Source organism: Pipistrellus hanaki, assembly GCF_964339955.1.
Source record: "Pipistrellus hanaki genome assembly, chromosome: 12".
Taxonomy (NCBI): domain Eukaryota; kingdom Metazoa; phylum Chordata; class Mammalia; order Chiroptera; family Vespertilionidae; genus Pipistrellus; species Pipistrellus hanaki.
The window spans coordinates 11,336,728-11,357,398 of NC_140514.1; the positions used below are offsets into that span (position 1 = coordinate 11,336,728).

The window sequence follows — 20,671 nt, forward strand, 5'->3', positions numbered from 1 at the left end:
ATTACTAAAATGGTGCAATTAATTAGAATGGGAAATTCTATTATAACTTTTTACAGCAAAATAAAAAATGAAAAAGTGCTAACATCTATAGAAGTTTAAAAGTATTTTTTACACTACCTGTGTACAAGAAATGATAATATACATTGCATATTTGAAGACAATGGTTCACTCATAAAGCTGATAAATCTTAGACCTTTACAACCAGATTCTAATGAGAAATTTTTTTTGTCAACAGTCGTTTTGGAAAACACATATGGGGAGAAAGGAGACACTCTCCAAAAAAAAAAAAAAAAAAAAAAGAGTAGTTCAAATATACGGAGAACACAAACTACCTACCTAATACTACAACTAGTTTTTATCTGACATTGCACTACAGCCAGTAGTCTCTTTTCTATGAAAGTTGCAGGTTACTGTCAACCCATATGTAGGCCCAGCTCATGAAAAAAGGCCATACCTTAGCTCACATCCTGAAGTCTGTGTGAAAAGCTATTTGAATTCAAGGCACCTAGCTGGAAGTAGGTCTTTGAGACTGACAATGGATCCAACATGGTAAAAGCAATCAGCGACGGCCGCTACCATGGTATCCGCTGCTCTGTGCATACGTTGAATCTGGTTGTGATCACTGCCCTGAAGAAATACGAGGAATCAACTGAAGTTTCTACTTTTGCACAGAATTATCTGCAAACATTTTCCACTCTGCTATGAATTCCAACTAAACAGCTAACAAATTCTGCATATTCTGGCTCTGTGACATACTCTCAACTAGGATGTGAGCAAAATGGGCAAATCTTGTATAAACAAAAGGGGGAAAAACACCCATAACTCAACATTCAGTTATATTAAACTGCCTCTGCTAGTATCACCCAAACTGGGTTGGATATTTGTTAAGACTAAATACAAAATAACAAAATTATGTTCTTCTTAATCATCTCTAAACTGAAAACAGCATAATGTAGCTATTTTCTTAGAACATTAAAGAAGACCATTTCAACTCCTGCACTCTTAATTCTAGAGTCAAAACACTCATGCAGTTGAAATGACAATTTAAAGAAGTAGTAATCTGGAGACTACATCCAGAGATGTCCACATTCAGGACTGTTAAGAATCAGCATCTTAGGGAAAGATTCTAAAACTACAGGAAAATGAAACTTCTACATTTACCTATAAAAGATACTGTGTCACACTTCACAGTTCTAAAGCACTTCGCCAGGAATTACAGTTTTAAAAAATTAATATTAAAGGTAAGCAAAAATATTTTTTAAAAATATTACTGTGGACAATTATTTGCTTCTCAAATCTCCAGAAGACATTAAAGTGACCACTGAAAGGCACCAGGAAATGGGGCAAAGATCACTGTAAGATGAAATATTTTCTGTGATTTATTTAAAGCTTCATTTTTTATCTCTAGATTCCCTTTTGTTTTTGCTTAAATTTTTGCAAATGAACTGCCTTTCCAATATGGTTTAAATCAAAGTTGAAAATAAAAGCTTCCTCTTCTTGGGAAGTATTAATAAGCAGTATGAGAGAAAATATTCAAAACAAAGGTATGAGTAGCCTTTAAAAATAAAACCTTAATTTCTAGATCAGATAAAAATATAGTAACTTTTAGGTCGCATTAAACATCAGAAGACAACTGTCTCAAATAACATACATCGCCAAAGGGCAATCCTCCTGAGGAAGAACTTTAAATATCGGCGTCACTATCTCCATAACTCAGTAGAAAGTTGATGAACAACTGAACTTTATGGTCAAAACAAATGCTTCTTGGCTAGGAAATCATGCCCTTTTAATCTTGTAGGTTTTTAAAAGACAGAGGAAAAAGAGAAGAAACTAGGAAATGTTTCTCCAAGGGAAACAAAGTAGTGGGAGGACTGGAAAGGAAATTCTTAACTGATTGAAGCCCTAAATAACTAGCTTAAGGGAGTTAAAGTAAGAGTTTGGTTAAAAAAAAAAAAAAAAAAAAGGCCTTTGAAGAAATAGACCAACTAATCTTATTGCTTAGTTAGATAAAAAGAAATTGGGTATTTATTTCTACAGGATAATCTGTGATTTTAAATATGATAAACTTCTTTGCACCACGAAAACGCTTTAAGATAGCCAAAGGAAAAGACAATAAAGAACGCTTGCTTTAATGTGTTATTACAGAGAAGTTCAATGTCCAAAACACCTTACACTCAAATGCAGTCATCTGTGTCAGGTCCGCATAACCAATTAAGACTATTTGACAGAAAGTCCCTCTTTCAAATTCTTGGTGAACCTGTCAAATACTAACTATGATTAGTTGCCTGTTGGAATCCATCAGGAAAAGTCTGCACATTAGATCAAATGCCTTTATTCCTACTCCAAGGAAGCTATGAAATATGACACTTATTCAAAAGTGAAACCAACTACTACTGCTATAGTCTGACTTCATCTCGAGCTAACACAGGCTGGAAGAACCAGAAGGAGATGGATTTCATCATGAAGGTACATAAGAGCTAAGGGGTCACATCTTGCAGTGTGATTGTTTTGAGGACAACAGTTCAATTTTCACACTAGACCAGCGATTTTCAACCAGTGTGCCATAAGAATTTTTAAAACAGGCAATACCTGACTATTTAGTGAGGAGCAATGACCTCTTTTCCTTGCCATTCCTCTTTTAATTGAATGTCAAATAAAAAATGACAATAGCCAGTACAACAGTATTTTACCTTACATGTATAAAGTGTATTTTCAAAAGCTCTAAGACTAATAATACAAACTATGAATGATGACAGGTGGATACCGGAAATATCAGGGGGGAATACTTTGTAGTATGAATGTCTAACCATTATGCTATACACCTGAAACTAATACAAAATAACAATGAATGTAAACTGTAACTGAAAAATAAAAAAGAAACAATATATAAACATGTCATATACCTTTTAAAGATTTCCCCCAAAATGCTGATAATTATGTTTCACAAAAGTTGGAAAGCGCTGAATGTAAAATTCTCTATTTTGAACTAATACACTTTTGCTGAGCCTTTTGTATTTCCAAAAGGAATGTTATCCCTGATTTGTCTTAATCAAATTGCTTGGTAATAATCAGCTAACAGCAATATTAGTTTGTCTACATTAACTATTAGACTTAATTACTCTATGCAATTATTAGTAATTGCGCATCTTGAAAGGATGCATTAAGAAAGGTGCTGGTGCTAGATAGTAAAACCATAGAATTATGAACAAAAGAATATTAAAACACTGTCATCTTAATGTAATTTGTACAGCAAATATTTAACAACAGCCTGGAAACTGTGAACTTCTAATAAAACAGACGAAATCACAGTAAATCACTCACTCCTAGATGCCACATTGCCATGTCAACAGGATAATTTACCAGATAAGCCAGGAAAGATGAACATAATAAACATGTGGTGATTCCTTGAGTAATGCTCTGGCTTACATTATAGTTATGCAATTATCAGTCACCAAACAAATCCTCAACTCTAAGAGATAATCATTTTATTATTAAGGTGTAATTACAATTCAGGAAAATTAGAAATGCCCTAGAGCGTACGGTATCAAAAATAAAGCTCTTTTCAGATGTACATTAATATATTATATATATGCATGTTATACATATATTACTCTACATTTAACAAAAAAATTGTTTTGCTGTTAAATATAGTCACATATTATATGTCACATATATTACTCTGTATTGAACCGCAAAATTTCAGCAGTAATTGCAGAACTATCAGGCATGAAGAAAGATTCTAACAATAACATAGGTGGTATAAGATCTGAAAGTTCTTCCTCATAAATGCTGCAGCTTTTGCCCTGATAAGGAATTTCTACCAAGAAAATTTCCTTCAGTTTCCAATCATGAAAACAGTTTAACTTATTGATCAGATGAATAAAGTATGATTACTATATAAGAACTTTTTAAATTTAGATGAAGTCTAAAATAGATGAAAAGTCTCCAGAATAACTTTATCTGAAACATACTTACTATTTTATAAAACTATTGTATTATACAAGTTTTCTCCATCTACAATTTTGGCTGGATAACAGCTTTAAGAAAATAAAAGAGCCCTGGCCGGTTTGGCTCAGTGGATAGAGAGTCGGCCTATGGACTGAAGGGTCCCAGGAGCGATTCTGGTCAAGGGCATGTACTTTGGTTGCAGTCACATCACCTGTAGGGAGTGTGCGGGAGGCAGCAGATCAATGCTTCTCTTTCATCGATGTTTCTCTTTCATCGATGATTCTAACTCTCTATCCCTCTCCTTTACTCTCTGTAAAAAATCAATAAAATATATATATTTTTTTTAAAAAAGAAAACTTCTGCCTGGGATTATAGACTTCAGATCCTGATGTATGAACAAAGGAAACCATGCTCCCAGACCCATTTACTCCAGGATAAATTTGCAGTTTCCAACATTAACACATAGGCAGAATAATGCAGTTAACAAGTGATTTACATAATTGCTTTTTTAAGTCAAGCGTCTGGAACTCAGAATTTATTTCTACCTAGGAAATAACTTTCTCTTTAAGTCCATAATACAAGAGCATGAATGCTAATGACCACACATCCACAATCCCAGAAATGGCAGGGGAGGAGAAAGCATTCAGCTCTACTACTGAGATGGAAAGGATAAAAATCTCTTCCAGGTCCCAACTCCCACCACAACCACTCAGCTACTGCAAGACAGCCTTTTTATAAGGCCTTTCAGTGCTCATCACATTTAAGAGTAAACAACTAATACATTTAAGAGTAAGTAACTATAATACTCCACTTCATCTTCTAGCCTCTCCTTTCCTCTATAGCCTCATCTCTTACCCCTACCTCCCACCCAGGCAACACCCAAGCACACCAAGCATTTTAAGCTTCCCAAAATATGTGCTGCTTTCTTTTACTGCTAACATAATTCCTACAGCCTGGTATGACAGCCCCTTCCCCTCTTCATTTAGCCAGTCCCTACTTAATCTTTAAGTCTCCAAATCTGGATTGATTCTTCTACTTCTAAAATACTACAAACTGTGCCATTAAAACTGTTTAGTTATTATTGCCACAATTTGTCAGTCCCTCAGAAAAAGGATGTAATTTTCCTGTTGTGCTCCCATGAGCATTCAATAAATATCTATTAAATGAACAAATCAGTCATGTTCTTATTACCAGGCCAGATCTCACCTATCTAAATACAATTAAAAATTTTCTAATGCACAAACCAGTTAACAGCAAGGAGCTTGGCCTGCCTTTTCAGCTTCTTAGCGATCCCTTCTCTTTCCTCTCACAGAAGTTTCAGGTTGGAGAGAGTCCTAGAGCATTCATTCTTTGAATCCTGAGAACCAGATTAGCTGGGTTTAAACAATGGCCTCGAGAGAGGATAATCTCAATTAGGTTATTCCCACCAGGAAAAGTTAGCTTCCTCTTTGTACTTTGGTAAAACATTTTAATTTCTCTCATCCACAAAAGATAAAAATTGTAAATATAACGTGCACAGAAGAAATAATTTCAATGAAAATCATCTGCAGACTAAATAGCAAATCTGTTTCCTTTAAGATGACCAAAAAGTTAAATATATTAAAACTTCATTTGAAGCAAAAATAAATAAGCATTTGCATACCTTAAGTGTATGTTTGATTTTTTTAAAAAGAAACAAATGAGAAGTTAACAAGAGAAAGAACATAAGGCAATAAGGTATATAAACAAAACTAGTAAACTAGTACTTGTTCTAACTTTAAAAAAATCCTTATAGTAAATAGATGTACTTTATTCACCCTTACATTTCTTATTAAGAGTGCAAAGACAAAAATAGTGTAAAACTGTTATAAGCTAGGGTACACCTACACACACTTCAAACCCCAATAAAGCATATCCTCTAAGTCAGTGTTTCCCAAACTTTTGACATGTGTGTACCCCTTCTATAATTTTCGTAACGCTGAGTACCCCTCATACTCATGAGAATGTAGAATCAGGTGCAGCTAAGCACGGTGCAGTGCACATCCCCACCAAACTCTTCCCGTACCCTTGGGGGTATGCGTACCACACTTTGGGAAACACTGCTCTAAGTGATATATAAACAGGACATACTTGCCCTGTCTACTCTCTTCTCAGAGTATCCTTTTGTGTGTTTTTTTAATACAGTTGGAAATGAAGTAGATGGGTGGGGTGAAGGGGAAGTTTTACACTTTGAATCAGTGTTAAAATTGAATTTAGGCCCCCCTGGCTATGTAGCTCAGTTGGTTGAGTGTCATCCTGTGCACCAAAAAGTTGCCAATTCAATTTCCGGTCAGGGCACATGCCAGGGTTGTAGGCTTGATCCCCAGTAGGGAGCCTGCAGGTGGCAGCCACTCTCACATTGATGTTTTTCTCTCCCTCTCCTTTCTTCTCTCTCTAAAACTCAGTTAAAAATGAACTTAGGAATTATTTTTAACTCTATAAGAAACTGAACTATATTGCTCATTTTAACTCTTTTATAATGAAAATATTAGAAAAAAATCTTTAGTCTTGACAGACTGGAATAGATTTTACCTTCTCTCTGTAAGGTAGAAAATGAATTCTCAATGTGTCATACCTTAAAAGGAAAGTAGGGATTTTATATAATGTATGTATCTGTTTCCTAACAGAGGCTGTATAATGTAAGAGATGTATTCAAATTCTCATACAAAAGTCACTAGGAGTGTTTGTTCTCAGTAAAATAAAACTATTATTAGAAATAGTTACTATATAGGGTCACTGTAAAGATAAAACAACAAATGAGCCCTGTGAAGTCACTATGATCTTCACATGCATGTGTTGTTGGTACAAAATTTAGAAGTTTGAAGTGTCTTTTTTTTTCTCATTAAAGCAGGAAGGAATGTAAAGAATTATTTTTTCCAGGTAACCAAGTAGAAAATAAAGAGCTCTTGTGAAAATACATTAAGAAAAACAAACAAAAAGGAACTCTAGGTGCAAAATTTCCATTCACTGAAATAAGCGTCTTATATCATTATCTTAAAACTCAATATACTAGAATTATATTTTTGCAGGATCAAATGAAAACTTGATAGGGAAATAAGCAGTATATAGAAAGTTATTATTTTAAGTGGCCTTATTTTGACATTTATAACAACAAAAATTTGTCATTTTTTAACCAGAGATAATATAACAACAGTCCAAGTGTTTGACAATTTTCATCCAAGAAATAAGATACTCCTGAGGGGGAAAATCTCCCAAAGTTTCATAAATTCTCAATTTTCAGTTATAAACTACTACATTACATCTCAAAATACAGAAACATAAGATATAGAAACACAGGGAAAAATTCCCCCTAAAAATAAAAAGGGCAATTTTCAAAGCTCTGTATATATTGTATTAATTGCTCTGTTAAAATTATACGTTTATTGTATGGGAATAACAAACACATGTAGCCAACGCAGTGAATAGAATGCTCAATTAGGCATTTCTCAATGAGACATTAACTCAATTAGAAAATTATATCTTCAGTTCAATTGTGACACCACATTATTTTCCAATAATTAAATTGGCTGATGAGGTTACTAATTAGAAATATTTTTGCCACAATAAAGGATTGGATTACATATAATAATATATTCTCTTCTCTACAAGAGAAGTAAATCTCATAATATCAAAGAAAATATGCCTTTACATTTTCCCACCCTCATATAACAGTATAAATCCTGTTTTTTATCACTACTAATAGATTCTTCTTTAACCTTTTCTCTAATTTAAGATCCTTTTGCCTGGCAGTGAGCAACTAGTTTTTAAAGTGATCATAACAGTAACATAAACTAACAGAGTCAGGATTATCTGAGAAGTTGACTTGTTCCTGAAAAGTGAAGATTGACAAAAAACTATTCCTCCAGTGACCAATTCTCTACCATTATTTGACAGATACCATTATTCTCAAATTTTAGGTTCTTTAAAATTAAGTCAGAATAGGTAGAACAAATATATTACAATGACGGTAAAGAACATTGACTCAAAAAACTGTCGACAAAGGAATAAACTCCCACTGGCAGTATGATTTTTAATGCCTTAAAAATCAAAATTAAGCCATCTTTAAGTAAAACTAACCACCGATGAATAGATTCTGCTAAAAGAAAAGGTTTACTAGGTTAATTTAAAAGAGTTTATATCAAAACTCATCATCTGAATCTAGTGAGGTATAAACTTACATCAAAGATTCATTTAAAAATTCAATATTCCATGAAGACAAATACTTTTACAACTCTAAGAAATATTGATGCCGAAACCGGTTTGGCTCAGTGGATAGAGCGTCAGCTTGGGGACTGAGGGGTCCCGGGTTCGATTCCGGTCAAGGGCATGTACCTTGGTTGCGGGCATATCCCTGGTGGGGGGTGTGCAGGAGGCAGCTGATCGATGACTCTCTCTCTCATCGATGTTTCTAACTCTCTATCTCTCTCCCTTCCTCTATGTACAAAAATCAATAAAATATATTTTTTTTAAAAAAAAGAAATATTGAACCTCTGACTTGTAAAAAAAAAAAAAAAAAAATTATAGTGTGAATTATATGTATCAAAATGAAATTGGAATAACCTATCATCCAATAAGTCCACATCTATGAATCTACTATGCAGATTTCTACATGCCCCAAAACAAGCGTGTCTGAGGTTATGATAACCCAAGTGTCCACTAATAGATGGTTATATAAAATACAGCATCCATATAACATGCATAACTAGAAGTATTAGGTACACTGTTAGCAATATGTATTTACTGTACTGAAAGGTGTCTTTGGCTTCAATATTGGGTAAAACTAGCATCTATCTGTAAAACTGGTAAAATGTACCAGTATAAGAAAAACTCTATAATATCACATAGGGAGATGCTAGGTAAGTCAATGTAAATAAACATTCCTGAATGTAGGATTCAATGGATACTTTTTCTTTGGAGTTTTATACACTATCTGGGTGTATTGTGTTTGATTAGCATATATCATTTAGAAAACCCTAAAAGATATATAAAAAAGGATAAAGTCAAGTACAAGAGAAATGAATAAAGTATAGTACCTTAAACGATTGGTATAAGTATCAACACAGGTCTTCATTTTGGCTAATAATGTACCAACAGAAGTTTGACACTCTGATTGTTCCTCCTCTTCTTCACCATTCTCTGTAGAAAGGGGCAACAATAGGGGCACCATGGACGTACAAGAAGCAATGGCTCGGAGCAATTCCAGCAGAGCTCGATAGAGTGGCACATGTCTTGCCATGTCGAGAACTGTAAGAAGGATGAGGAGGCAAGTATGAAATGAGAACAAGTGCAATCTAACAGTAAGCCCACAGCAATATAGCTTCTATTTGAATCTTAAGATTAATTGGTTGGATAGTAAATGGATTAATACCAATGTTTATAAAGCGCCAATATAGAAAGTATAATAATAAGTACATTTAGGAAACAAAAAGTAAATAAGGCATAGAATTGGGGAGAGACCAAGAATTAAGTAACTATATAGTTATATTGCACATAAAAACGATTAAGTAGTTCAGATAGTACATTGCGGCAGGAAATACATTTATTGGTATAATGTGAAAATATATCTTAAAAATTGAAATGATGAAGCCACTCTAAGAAATTAACTACTTTCTCTCTTTAAGGGTTTTTATCATTCCTTTTAAGAATATTAAAGGTAAAATATCCTAATAAATGTACACTTATTTGTTCCAGGGACCTACCTTGAAACTATGGCTGCAAAGTTTGTTTTGTATAATCTTTATAACAACTCTCTTAAAGACAGTTTATTGAATTAAATTCTTTGAAGAAAATTTTTCTAAATTATATTTTTTAAATTACTAAGTTTGTTACATACAGTTAGTCAACAGAGTTGAGTTATGTTACTGATTTCATGTTAATCCAATGTGCTAAAACCAAATAAGAACACTTAAGAGTTCATTGGGGTCTTTTCCAGTCTGCGTTCTAGGATATGTGACTACATAGTATCAAATTAGAGCCCTTCTTCTCCACACACATACACAAACTAAATATTTCTAGAGAAAAAAAAATTAAAAATAAATCTATTAAACTCATTCCTTCATAGATTGGGGTAAATCACTAAATAACTTTACTGTTTAAACTGATAATGACAAAAAAATTAAGCGAAAGTACTTGCCCACAAAGTATCTCAGAGGAACATTAAAACATGATTTACCCGAATCATTTCTTAGATAAGATGACATGGCTGGGATGAGGCAGGACTGACTGAGCAGCTCTAGAAGTACAGAAGGAAGGGCATTACTATTCTGTCCTCTGCTCTCGTGAGATGACTGAGCTTCTCCATTTATTGCACCACACATAGGATTTATATAACTTGCAAGAACCTAAAAAAAAAAAAAAAAAATTACTGGATTTAAGCTTCATATAATTAAAAAAAAATTGTGTTAGATATTAAGTCTGAATTCCAAGAGTATATATTTTCAACTCAATAAATCTTGCACTGTATGATTTTAAAGAAGGCATTTTTTCTTTAAACTTTCAAAAGGAAAGGATGGGTTTTGCATGAGGCACCATACAAAGTGGTGTAAAAATAGGATTAAAGTTGTTTGTGTGGAAAATAATACAACAATAAATAATAACATAAGAATAAACTGTTTCACATACAACTGTAAACCTACCTTTGACCCACCCTATATATGACTAGACATATAGAAGCAATCCACCTAAGAGCAAATCTTAAACCCTTAGTAGCAACTCGTGGTATTATTTATTTTATTGAATGAATTCACTATACAGTTTGAGGGGGACACAATCTTAGAAATTTATATTAAAATGACCCGTTCATTCTAGAATTGCAGGGAAAAAAATGCTCAAAGACTTGACCAATATTAATCATTTGATTGATGCACCTCCTCTTCTCATTTCTATGGTATTTAAGACTTTGCTAGCTCAACTTCCCTGATTCTAGAAGTTACAGACAGCGTGAGAAACAAAGATATATAAAAGTAGATAAATAATAGTTTTTTTAAGAGTCCATATTCAGCACTTATATTGAGATTACTAGAAAGAGATAGATTTTCCATTTGTTGAATAATTTCATTCTTGTCACTTTACTCCCAGTGAAGAAGAAATTGAGAGGGAAGAAATTTAGAATTACCAATACAAAAAAGCGATCTTTAACCAGTGGTCTCTTAAAAGAACTTAGAACAGGGAGTATATGGCCTTCATAAAAGTAGCTGAAGATTATTTGGATAACATCAATACTTAAAAATCAATACAAATACAAAAAATAATTTATCACTGATAATATCAACTTTACAAACGTACCTGCAGAAGACAGGTAACATGTTCCTCTTCCAGCCTCTGTTTGGTTAAAGCTTGTTCCACATCCCACCCAGAAGCTGTGGAGCCTGTCCCAAAACCAGTCCCTTTGGCCCAATACAGCTGCTGTTCTTCTGTTGATGTAGGGTTATGAGAGCTTGATACCTGAGGCTTATTACAAAACAAAAAAATGTATTACTATTTGGTTTTATTTATCTTCAAAAATATTTATCAGTAGAAATATAAACAGTTCAGCTAATGAAAACAGTTTGAAAATTCCTCAAAAAAATAAAATAAAGAATTATTATGTGTCCCAGCAATTCCATTCCTAGAAATACTGGTATATTCAAAGAAAAAAACTTGATACTCAAATAAATGTACACACATGTTCAAAGGAAGAATATTTACAATAGCAAAAAAGTAGAAACAACCCAAACACCCATTAGTGGATAAATGAATAAACAAATTGTGGTATATACACAAAATGGGATATAACTCAGCCCTATGAAATACTGATAAACCCCAACAAATATGTATCTATCAAGTGAATCTAAAAATCAAGTGAATAAAAAACCTGATGAAGAGAATAAACTGGTGAATGGAATAGAATCAGTGGCATGGAAATGAAACAGACTGACGATTCTCAGAGGAAAGGGGATGTTGCGGGGGGGCGGGGAGGGAATAGGGGGGATGGAGAGACACAGGAAGAGAATAGACAAAGATCTTATATACATGTATGCATTACCTATGGGTACAGACATTAGGGACATTAGGGTGGCAAGGGCTTGGGGTGGGGTGGGGTGGGGTGGGAACTGGGTAGAAAAAAGAGGGGTATCTGTACTAATCTCAACAATAAAGATTGAATATATATATTAAGAAAAAATGGAGTAAAGCACCTTAATGCCAAGAGAGTCAATGACTCAAAATTAGAAAAGAGAAACAATTAAAGGAATGGGGACGTGAATCTTTTAAGGTATATAATAAAGCATCCATCAGGAGAATTTCATGATGGCTGTCACAAGTTTTCAATCACACTAAGCAAGACTGCTTTTATTTCTAGGAGTAATTCTTAATTTTTTTCTTGTTCAGAAAGTGATGTGTAAAAAAATATTGGGAATAGAGAACATATTAAAAACGTGAATGCTATAGAGACAGAAAAAATAACTGAGACATATTGATTTTTTAAAAGCAATCTCAAACTCTGTAAAGTTCAATTCTTTATTATTACTTGTGTGGATTGTAAAATTAATTATATAACAACAAGCCTCCTTTAAAGAATTTCATTAAGTTTCACTTCATTGGCAATTATTACTTTAAAAAATAAAAGGAAGAATATTATGTACAAACAATACGCTGAGACCTGATCCACAATATAGTTTTATGGAACTGCGACTAAGAAATTCCATCTTTCACATTTTATAAAATAAACTGATAAATAAATCACAAAATTTTTTATTACCATATAAACATTACCAATAGAATAATTAAGGTTACTGATTAAAATAGCTATTTTTTAAAAATGCATAAATGTGAAGTATAATATATATAGAGAGAGGGGGGGGGGGGGAGAGGAACAAAAAACAAACAGATCAAGTTTAATTAATTATAAACACAATTTTAACCATGCAGGTCAAGAGTGAGATCTTGTAAGAAATTGCCCTCATTCCATCTCCTATTCATCATAACCTCATTCATCCTGATTTTAAAAAATATATATATTTATTAATTTCAGAGAAGGGAAAGATAGAAACATTAATGATGAAAATCACTGCTCAACTGCCTCTTGCACATCCCTTTCTGGGGATCAAGCCCACAACCTGGGCATGTGCCCTGACCAGGAATGGAACCATGACCTCATGGTTCATAACTTGATGGTTAATTCCTGAGCCACACTTGACAGATCCTCCTGATTTTTATACTTATAACTACCTTTTTTTTTTTTTTTTTATAATTTTACTGCCTAAGTATGATACCCTAGTCATTATAGTTCTATTTTTTCTAATTTTTGAACATTATCTAAGTGGAACCATGTTGCATATATGCCTTTATGTCTAGAATTTTAGTTTGCATGTCAAATTAATCAATAGTTATGTGTAGTTGGCTAGATTGTTTTCTTTCATTACTTTAGTATAGTATTCCATTACCTATTAGACAATTACTTTATCCATTCTACTATTTTTATACTATCTATTTTATCTATTCTTTTACCTTTACATTATTACAAATGATAATAGAATAATATTTGTGTGTTTTTTGTAATTTTACACATTCTAATGGGTGTGCAATTTTAGTGTATTAGAGGTTTTCTGATAACTAAGGAAACAGATCACTTTTTCAATTTATTGGCTAAATTGCCTTTCTTATAAAGTGTCCATTCTAACCTTTCATCTATTTTCCTACTGGGTTTCCTGCCTTTTGGGAATTTTTGAAGTTCTCTGAATATTCTGGATATAAACTCCTTATCATATATACATAAACAGTGTCCCATGCAGTAGTTAACATTTTCATTTCTTAGAGATGCTTTTGACAAAAAGTTTGTTGGAGTGTTTCTTTTTTTTAAATGTTATAAATTTTATGAAGAGAAGTACACATATTTTTCAAATTTATATTTTCTTTTTTGCTGCTAGTCTAAAAAGTACCATTAATAAGCTCATTTTATGTTATTGATGGAAGTTATGTTGAACTACATTTTTGAAACTGTGTATTGTATCCTCATTAAATTCACTTATGACATTAATGAATTTGCCTTCCTGATTACTTTGGAAAAAGACTACATTCTGTATTCTGTGAATTAAATTAGGTTTTCATAATCTAAAGAATTAAAACTGAACCTACCTCTGCTTGATTGAGGCTAGAGTTTGGAACTCGAGGGGCATGGTGGCTCAGAGCTGAGAGACAGACAAGAATGAGGTGTAGTGCTCCAATTTCCAGCGCCATCCGCCTCAGAAGCACACCATCGTCAGTTGTCAAAGGTGTGGTGCTGAACAAACTGCGAAGGACGTGGAAGGGAAGGGTTGGAAGCACATTGGCTGATGGAGATTGCAGAATATGACCTAGATTTAAATTTAAAAAAAAGAACTCAAAATTAAAAGATTTTAAGATACAATAAGAAACAATATACAGGATCACAAATAATGACAATGTATTAGAAAATTCTATCACTATATTTATTAGGAAACAACCCAAATACCACAAATACAATAGTGAATAACTTAAAATTTAATAATAAATAATATCTGGAAAAGCTCTGAAAGACATCATACATAAACTACAAAAAAATCTTTAAATATACTAATATGATAGTTAATAGCTAGACTATGTTAAATTTACTATAAGTTAGAATTTATACTAAAATCTAACAAGTAAAAAAGAAAACAGTATGAAAGTGTGATTTTTTAAAATCACACTTACTTTCATAAAAAGATTTATTATATCTATTATTGAAACTAAGTTGCCAATAACAAATCATGTAATATCATGTAATAGCTTAACTTTGAAAGTAATAAATGATGACTACTAGGTAATGATTTGAGTAACATTTACACAACAGACCTATGTAAATTTCATTAATAACACCAAACACTTACTTCCTTCTCCATCATCTGTCACTCCCAACACCAATCGAAGAAGGCACTGAGCATGTTTTCTCTCTTTCAGTAGCACTTCAGCATAGCCCGGAAGACGAAGAAATAATCCAAAGGCAGCCAAAGAATGGGCCGGTATAGGAGACATGGTCTGTACTGCTGACTTGATAGGTGGAGGTTCAGCGGCAATGGTTTCTGGTGCTTCATAAACTAATTCTCCTGATTGTTCAATTGTCACCCATTCAAACTGATCACTATCCTTTGGCTTTTCCTGAGTGGTGGATGTTACAACTGGGGTGCTCACCTAAAGAAAAAATAAGTCTTTGTTTGGCTATTTACATGTTTCAACACCACGTTCAAATTAATCACTTGATTACAAATTATCTTCTTAAAATATAGAAATATAAGATCAATAAAGGAATTTTTCTTTTCTTTTTTTAATTAAAAGCTTCCAGCCAAAACCGGTTTGGCTCAATGGATAGAGCGTCGGCTTGGGGACTGAAAGGTCCCGGGTTCGATTCCGGTCAAGGGCATGTACCTTGGTTGCGGGCATATCCCCAGTAGGGGGTGTGCAAGAGGCAGCTGATCGATGACTCTCTCTCATCGATGTTTCTATCTCTCTATCTCTCTTCCTTCCTCTCTGTACAAAATCAATAAAATATATTTAAAAAAAAAAAAAAAAAAAAGCTTCCAAACATTGAGGAGTTACATGGTATTGTAAGTATGGTGGTGTCTGCCATGTATCTCTAGTTTAAAATTTCTATTAAGTCCTTTTTAATTAAGTTGACAGATTCTTTAAGACTATTTAAACATCTTATTTCTCATCAAACTTTGATCTATTACAACTAGTATTTTTATAATGCTTGCCTAAAACAACAATACTACAGTGGTTGTCAAGTGATGATTTTCTAAAGCTTTCCTTCTACATTTATTAGTACTGAACTGTAAACATTCCTTCTTCCCCATCTATTTACTGATGTATATACCAATATAGATTCTGTTATCCTATAGGTTATAATGCTCTATTATTTTATTCGATGCTCAAGTAGAATCAGATTTGATCAGAGGGATCCTGTTAAAGCAGGTTTCTGTATCTAGACTGATCTTGTATATTCCCTACCCCAATCCTAGAATTTTTCCAAGAAGCACAAGAACTGATAATATGATCTTAATAGGAAGTAAGATCTTTTCAGATGTAATCAAGTTAAAATGAGGTCATAATGGATTAGAGTAGACCTATATCTATCTTAATAAAACTGAGAAAAGAACTAGTAAATGAAAAGCCACACAAAAGAACAAAGGGCTTTGTCATGGAATGATATATTCAATTAGGAATCTTATCTTACCTGTTGAATTACTTCTGGATATAGCATTGGTAGTCTTTCTGCAATAAGAGCCAGTCCACCCATTCCTGCAAAAACTTGTAATGGTGACTGAATGGGACAGGTTTCAAGTAAAGATTCATCCAATATTCCATCCATACATTCATCACTTGGAGTGAGAGCCTCATCTTCTGGACAGCTACCAAGTAAATCTCCATGTTCTAGATTTTAAAAATAGGTAAGAAAGAATCTGTTTATTTAGTACTCTTTTATATACAAAGCAGATGTCATCTTCCTAATTTAAAAAAAAAAGAGCAAAAATATCATAAGTTATTCAGTTATAGCTACATTAAAGCTAGATGCTATAAAAAATGTTTAAATGACTTCTGAATCTGCCTCCTATAGTCTTGCTACAAAGTATGGCCCAAAAACCAGTATCTTTGGCATCATCTAAATAAGTTAGAGACTCACAGCAAATAGCTAATATGTTGAGCTCTAAGACATTCAAATAGGAAAAAATGAATAATAATAGACTTCTTACTGAAAACTAAAAATTATGCCATACTGGTTTAGCTTTGAATCACACACAAAGGAAAATCAAAAGGTTAGTATGTTCACAATAATGAAATCAAATAAACATTAAGAAGAACAAATTATTTTGGGCTGAAAAAAAAAGGAGCTAAAATTTAGTAAAGAATACAAAAGGCTAATAATAATTAAGTATTAAATTTTACTCATGGGAAAAACTGAAATTAAAATAAGATTATAACATATGCACACTATGAAAATCATTGCTCAAGTAGCATTTATAGTAGTTAAAAACTGGAAACAATCAAAATTTTTCAACAACTGGAAGAAAAAAATCAACTTCTTTCTAACCATAAGAAAAAAATTGGCAATAAAAATTATTGAACATTTAGAAATACTGAATGAAAAAATAAGTTAAAATAAAATTGTAAGAAAATGTCTGATCCCACTTCTTGTTTGAGGGAAAAAATATTTATCAGCATAAAATACTACTTTATCTAAATTATCAGTAAATTGAATTCTGAATTGAAATTCTCACTTTAATTATAAATAATTCACATGGTTCATGCAGAAATAAAGTTTGAAATTAAAGCACAGGTGCTTATAAAATAAGTGATAATATAACAATGTATTAAGATTAATTTCCAATGGAAATAATGGCAATTTTTTTATATTTACAAATAACTGTCATAGAGAAAAATATCTTTACGTTAATGTAAGAAAAAAAAAAGATAAGCCTCCTCAGGTTATAGACAGTAGTTTTTAAAGGAATACCATACACATACCTTTCTCAGGATGTAGTCTTTTAAAAGAATCTGTTTTTGACAGACTTGGGTCTGTGATAACTCTTGATCCCAATTTAACAGTCAGATCTATTGAGCGGTATCCTTGAGGAAGTTTTCGGTCATATAGGAGAGTTAAAAGTTGAGCAAGCGTCATTTCAGCAGGCAATGGCTGGCCTATAAATGACATTACTAAGTTAAATCTATAATTCAAGTGGGATAAATTTACTAGATCCATCTTACTCAGTTACTTAATGAAGTTTGATTCTGACACTAAATTTAAAGTAATTTAAAATCAACCCTTACAAAGTTTACAAAAATTAAAATCTGTTTCTAACATATGTAAACAATAAATAATGTCTATAGAAAGTGTTAGTTACTAGTCAATCTCACTAAGATCTTCTGAGCCATAGCAATTAGAAACAAACAAACAAACAAATAAAAACCACAGACATTCCTATAAACCTGTGTTTGGCAAAGCTTTTCTGTTGAAGGCCAAATAATAAATATTTCACTCTATGAAGGCCATAGGTTTCTGCTGCAACTACTAGCTCTACCGTTGTAGCATGAAAACAGCTATGGACAATACATAAGTAAATGGGGTTAGCTATATATTTAAATTAAAAATATTTTTATAAAAAGGCTTCCAGTTCACCATCCATAGTTTGCTGACCTCTGCTATAAACAGCCAGGTAAAGCTAAGAAGGAAAACCCACTTAAAGTAAGTTGGAGATTTAATTTGTAACAATACAGAACAAAAATGGAGACAAAGTAGATTATCACCTTGACCAACAGAAAGTACATTGGTCAAAGAATATGTTTTAGGTGGGGAGAAAATATTGCTTAATTATCAATGATACATCCAAGGCTTTTACTACTAGAACTAATTATTTAAAAGTTGCCTCACCACACTTCCTATATAACTTGTGAACTTTCTAAAATATTAATTTTACTGATTATATTATGGCAAATTAACAGTGAAATTTAGAAAGTAAAGCATAAGTGTGCAACATAATTCAGTAGTGTTAAAAAGGATATGGTCTCTGTTCTCCGGGAACTGCATGGACAAAGTCAATAATTCATTTATCTCATCAATACCACCGAATTAAAGATGATTCTGGTGAGTACACATCTGATTTATACAGTCATAAGATTATTAAAATTTCTTAAATGTCTTATCATTGTGAACATTACCTGCCAAAAGTTTGTGGAACAGATGAAACACTGGGACAGTAATTACTTTGCTGGCGTTGTCTGCTGCTGAGGAAGCACTTCCTATTTTATCGGGCATTGCTCTCCCTCTCCTGGATGGTGGGCGCGGTGGTGTAGCTGACACGGCACGTTTAGATTGGGATTTCAGCCCTAGGAGTAAAGAATCAGTAAAATTGTATATAGCCAGCACTCTAATGGAGTAAAAGTGTGTTTCTACAATATTTTAATAAAGCACCACATTCCTAACCAATGAGAAAAGATAGAAATGTTTCTTCTAATTTAACATCAGATCTCCTGATTCTATTTGTTCCTCATGAAACTCCACAAATACATTGGGCTGCATTTCTAAATATTTTCAAAGATAAAAATAAAAAATACTGTCAACTGCCGAAACCGGTTTAGCTCAGTGGATAGAGGTCGGCCTGCGGACTGAAGGGTCCCGGGTTCGATTCCGGACAGGGGAACGTACCTTGGTTGCGGGCATATCCCCAGTAGGGGGTGTGCAAGAGGCAGCTGATCGATGACTCTCTCTCATCGATGTTTCTAACTCTCTCCCTTCCTCTCTGTAAAAAATCAATAAAATATATTTTTTAAAAAATACTGTCAATTACTGTATTCTATGATACAAATGGCTGTCCATTTACTACTATAAAGTAGTTTTGTGCAAATATGGGTAGGAAATCTTATGTTCTTAATTTTTCTCTGATGGAATAGCTAAGCCAATACAGAGGCCTACTATTTGAGGAGTAAAGTGGACTTTGTCTTTTGAACTAAAATCGTCACACCTATGCCAAGGAATATATGAGCCCAAATTACAAGTTATCTTGGCCATTTTTTTTCCTGCACCTACCAATTTTCTTTCAATTATTTTTTTTCTAATTTTATGTTAAGTAATGAACACAATACCATAAGTAAAAACTGATATTTTTTCATTTCACTTTTGCTTAAAAAAAAAAAAAAAAAAACACGGAGGTTACACAAAAATCCCTTAACACATAAGAGTATAATTCTCTATACACTATCAAGTTGAAATGCAATATGTAAACTATTCACACAAGGTCAATACTTGATGACATATTACAAGCTTTGGACATAAAATAAGTTTCAGTGCCAAAGAATAACAGATTTTCAGAATACTAGTTTTATATTTAGATTTAAGACATCATTATAAGTCAGATTTTTCATTAATACTCTTTATTATAAGAAATTCCTAGAAATATGAATTGTTATACTGCATAGAAACACAAACAAAATCTACACTAATAAAAGAGAAATATGCAAACTGACCATCTCTCTACTGTGCCCACCAGCAATTCAGAGCAAGTATGAAAATTAACCTAACAAAGATGACAGTTAATTTGCATACACAGGCAGGGAGTGAAGACTGAAGGCAGTGTAGAAGGAAGCCAAGTGCTTCAGAAGGAAGCAAAGCTGTGGAGAAGGGAACGAGGCAGCAGAGACGGGAGGGAGAGAAGCAGCGAACTCAGCGGGCTTCGCTCCCTTCTCTGCTTTGCTCTGACCACAGGAAGCCCTATTCTTGCAGGAGTCTTCCTGCAATGGGCCTCCAGTCAAGATTATAAAAAAAACAGAAAGCTTACCTGAAGCAACAACAACACTGTAATTGTCCTGAAATCCATTTTCTGCCTTAACTTTTTCTTTCTCTTCATGGTTTTTCTTTTCTTTGTCATCTTTTTGTTCACTAATTAGTTTGGCAGTGATACTTGGTGTATCTGTGAGGAAATATTGTTATGTAAAATACATTGTTTTTCAAAGTCACTAGGAAGGGAAATGGTAAATATCTCAAAATAAGATTATATAACATTGTATTATCACTAAAATTGTTGATAAATGGATTTAGGACAAATAAATCAAAGTCTGGAACTCACCACTGTTCTTCCCCCCCCCACCACCACCACCACCACCACTGTTCTTAAATCAGCATACTTAAAATCCAATCTCAAGAAAATATTGCATATTACTTCTAAAGGCAAGAAAACCA

The 20,671-nt window shown here is 33.0% G+C and overlaps 1 protein-coding gene across 7 annotated transcripts in view; it reads right to left on the minus strand.

Annotated features, from left to right (window-relative positions):
- Positions 1-20,671, minus strand: part of BIRC6 (baculoviral IAP repeat containing 6) — a 152,699-nt gene that overhangs the window by 16,676 nt on the left and 115,352 nt on the right. For 6 of the 7 annotated variants that reach the window (XM_084900640.1, XM_084900639.1, XM_084900642.1 and 3 more), the window contains exons 58-66: positions 20,271-20,402; positions 18,655-18,822; positions 17,464-17,637; positions 16,175-16,371; positions 14,832-15,132; positions 14,080-14,297; positions 11,251-11,415; positions 10,139-10,307; positions 9,000-9,210 (exon numbers count right to left, since the gene is read on the minus strand). In XM_084900640.1, the coding sequence (XP_084756766.1) occupies positions 9,000-9,210; positions 10,139-10,307; positions 11,251-11,415; positions 14,080-14,297; positions 14,832-15,132; positions 16,175-16,371; positions 17,464-17,637; positions 18,655-18,822; positions 20,271-20,402 (1,735 nt within the window). Of the gene's footprint in view, positions 1-454; positions 628-8,999; positions 9,211-10,138; positions 10,308-11,250; positions 11,416-14,079; positions 14,298-14,831; positions 15,133-16,174; positions 16,372-17,463; positions 17,638-18,654; positions 18,823-20,270; positions 20,403-20,671 lie in introns of all 7 variants that reach the window. The other variant, XR_014796484.1, reaches the window with a different exon arrangement.